The sequence below is a fragment of the Physeter macrocephalus genome, chromosome 11, assembly GCF_002837175.3.
Source record: "Physeter macrocephalus isolate SW-GA chromosome 11, ASM283717v5, whole genome shotgun sequence".
Lineage (NCBI taxonomy): Eukaryota > Metazoa > Chordata > Mammalia > Artiodactyla > Physeteridae > Physeter > Physeter macrocephalus.
In genome coordinates this window covers 107,300,177-107,302,307 of record NC_041224.1, presented here as the reverse complement: position 1 = coordinate 107,302,307, position 2,131 = coordinate 107,300,177, and the positions used below count along the sequence as shown (strand labels likewise).

The 2,131-nt window shown below is 57.8% G+C and overlaps 1 protein-coding gene across 1 annotated transcript in view; it reads right to left on the bottom strand.

The window, feature by feature from the left end:
- Window positions 1-594: 594 nt before the first annotated feature.
- Window positions 595-2,131, bottom strand: part of LOC114487067 (myosin-7-like) — a gene marked incomplete at its 5' end in the record, with an annotated part of 18,901 nt that continues 17,364 nt past the window's right edge. The window contains 4 exons of the mRNA XM_055088475.1: window positions 595-731; window positions 1,270-1,404; window positions 1,526-1,767; window positions 1,983-2,013. Coding sequence (XP_054944450.1) covers window positions 714-731; window positions 1,270-1,404; window positions 1,526-1,767; window positions 1,983-2,013 — 426 coding nt within the window. The remainder of the gene's footprint in view (window positions 732-1,269; window positions 1,405-1,525; window positions 1,768-1,982; window positions 2,014-2,131) is intronic.

Below are 2,131 nucleotides of genomic sequence, written 5' to 3'. Positions count from 1 at the left end.
GACCAAGGGCGAGGCCCCGGGAGGAGGTGAGGAAGAGAGGAAGGTGGGCTAGGGTACAGCTCTCCTGGTCATGATGGGGAGGTGGTTGGAGACCGTGGAGGCTGTGTCTGGAAGGGGGTGGGCTGTGGATGCAAGTCCTCGTGCCCCCTCAGATACCTGCCTCGGACTGGGGCTGGGGGCCCCCCCTGCCCAAGTGGGTCACGCCTCAGGGGGCACCCTTACACACCAAACCTCCTCCCCACAGCCCAGCCTCAGTATTGTCAGAGGTGAGGGTAGTGTTTATCAGATCTGGGGTGTAGGTCCATGCAGGTGGGCTCACTTGCTCTAGGAGAGCCTTAAGGGCCTCCTTAAATCTTCTTTAACTCCCAGGGTCTCTGGGCCAGGGAGAGGGCTGGCAGGAGAGGTGTCCCCTGCTGAGGAGGAGGTGAAGGGGAGCACCTGGCAGGGCTGCACAAGGATGCTCAGAGCCTCACAGGCTCCCCAGGGAGGCCTCCTGGGTCTGGACTCCTCCTCTGGAGCACCCACCCCCACCCCGTGTCCATGTCCTTGTGTTCCTGTGGCTGGCAGACTGTGAAGAAGAGTCTAGAGTCAGGATCTCACTTCAAGGAAAATTGCTTTATTCCGCTTCCTCTAAAGGGGCTGCTCTCCGGCCTCCAGGACTGGGAGCTTCGTTGCACCCTCAGGATGGGGCAGATCAAGGAGATGTGGCACAGCTACTCCTCGTTCAAGCCCTTTGGGAAGGAAACAAAGTCCAAACTAGCTCCGGAGAGGTGGGTGTTGGGCAGGGATGGGCACAGGCAACAAAGGGGAGATGGGCCCCCATGTGGGGAGGCCCCCTGGTGGTGGGAGATGGGTCCTAGGGGTCAGTGTGGAGGGCAAGTTCTGGAGGGTAGGGCTCTAGGGTCAGCAGGAGGGAGGCTTCCTGGGTGAGGACAAGGGGTCCTCTGGGAGGTACATCTTAGGTTGGAATTACAAGGTTGAAGGCCTAAACTAGGTGGAAGAGAAGTAGAAATAGCAGTTGGGGGAAATTGGGACACACTAGGTGTCTATCATTTGGGGTCTTTGCTGACCACCCTAGGGCTGGGATTCACAAAATCATTGGTAGTCAGAAAGGGAGGAACCCTAGAAATCATGGAGGACTGAGTTACCCTGCCTCTGGGGTCGTGGGGTTCAGCTGTGGGGGTGAATGAAGGGGAGGGATGCTGGTGCAAGGGGCTCTGTCCGAGGGGGACTGATGTGTGTGTGGGTGCTGCCGTGCGGGAAACCCACCTTGGCGCCGATGTCGCGGCTCTTGGCCCGCAGCTTGTTGACCTGGGACTCGGCGATGTCCGCCCGCTCCTCTGCCTCATCCAGCTCGTGCTGCACCTTGCGGAACTTGGACAGGTTGGTGTTGGCCTGTTCCTCCTGCGGGGGTTTGGAGGGGCGGGAGGATAAGGTGAGAGGAGCCAGGGGTTATTAGACTCCCAGCCTGGGGGCCAGCTCCTTGTCCCCTCCTCCGGGCCTGGGCCCCATCAGGGTCACTCACCGCTTCCTCGGCCTGGCGCTTGTAGGCCTTGACCTTCAGCTGCAGCTTGTCCACCAGGTCCTGTAGCCGCAGCAGGTTCTTCCTGTCCTCCTCCGTCTGGGGGTCGGGCAGAAGTGAGTACGGCATAGTCAGGGGAAGCACTGCAGCCCCTTCCCCACTCATCAGCTTTACCCTGAATGCAATATCCTGACCCAATTCACCTTCTGGATCCTCACCGAACACTTGATTTCTCCTTACAATTTCTTATCAAAAAAGGTATGAATACTTTTAATGGTTTGTACCAAGAAAGAGTCTAGGGAGCAGATGGGCTCCCTGAAATTGCACACAAAACTGTGCGTGTGCACAGGCCCTGGGGGGTCCTGGGGGGTCCTGGGGGCCCATGGAGAGTAAGCCCCCTGTTTCTAGAACCCAGCGTGTGCTGGCGGGAACTCTGGGACTGCAGGCCTGACAGGATTACCTGGGCTGCTGGGAAATGACATTGACTTGATCTAGGTTAAGGACAAGTATGCATAGAGGGATGGCGACTCTCTGGATTAGAATGGAAAGAAAGTCTAATTGACAGTCTGATTCTAGAAAACACCATAAGAGCTAAAGTCTACACTTCCC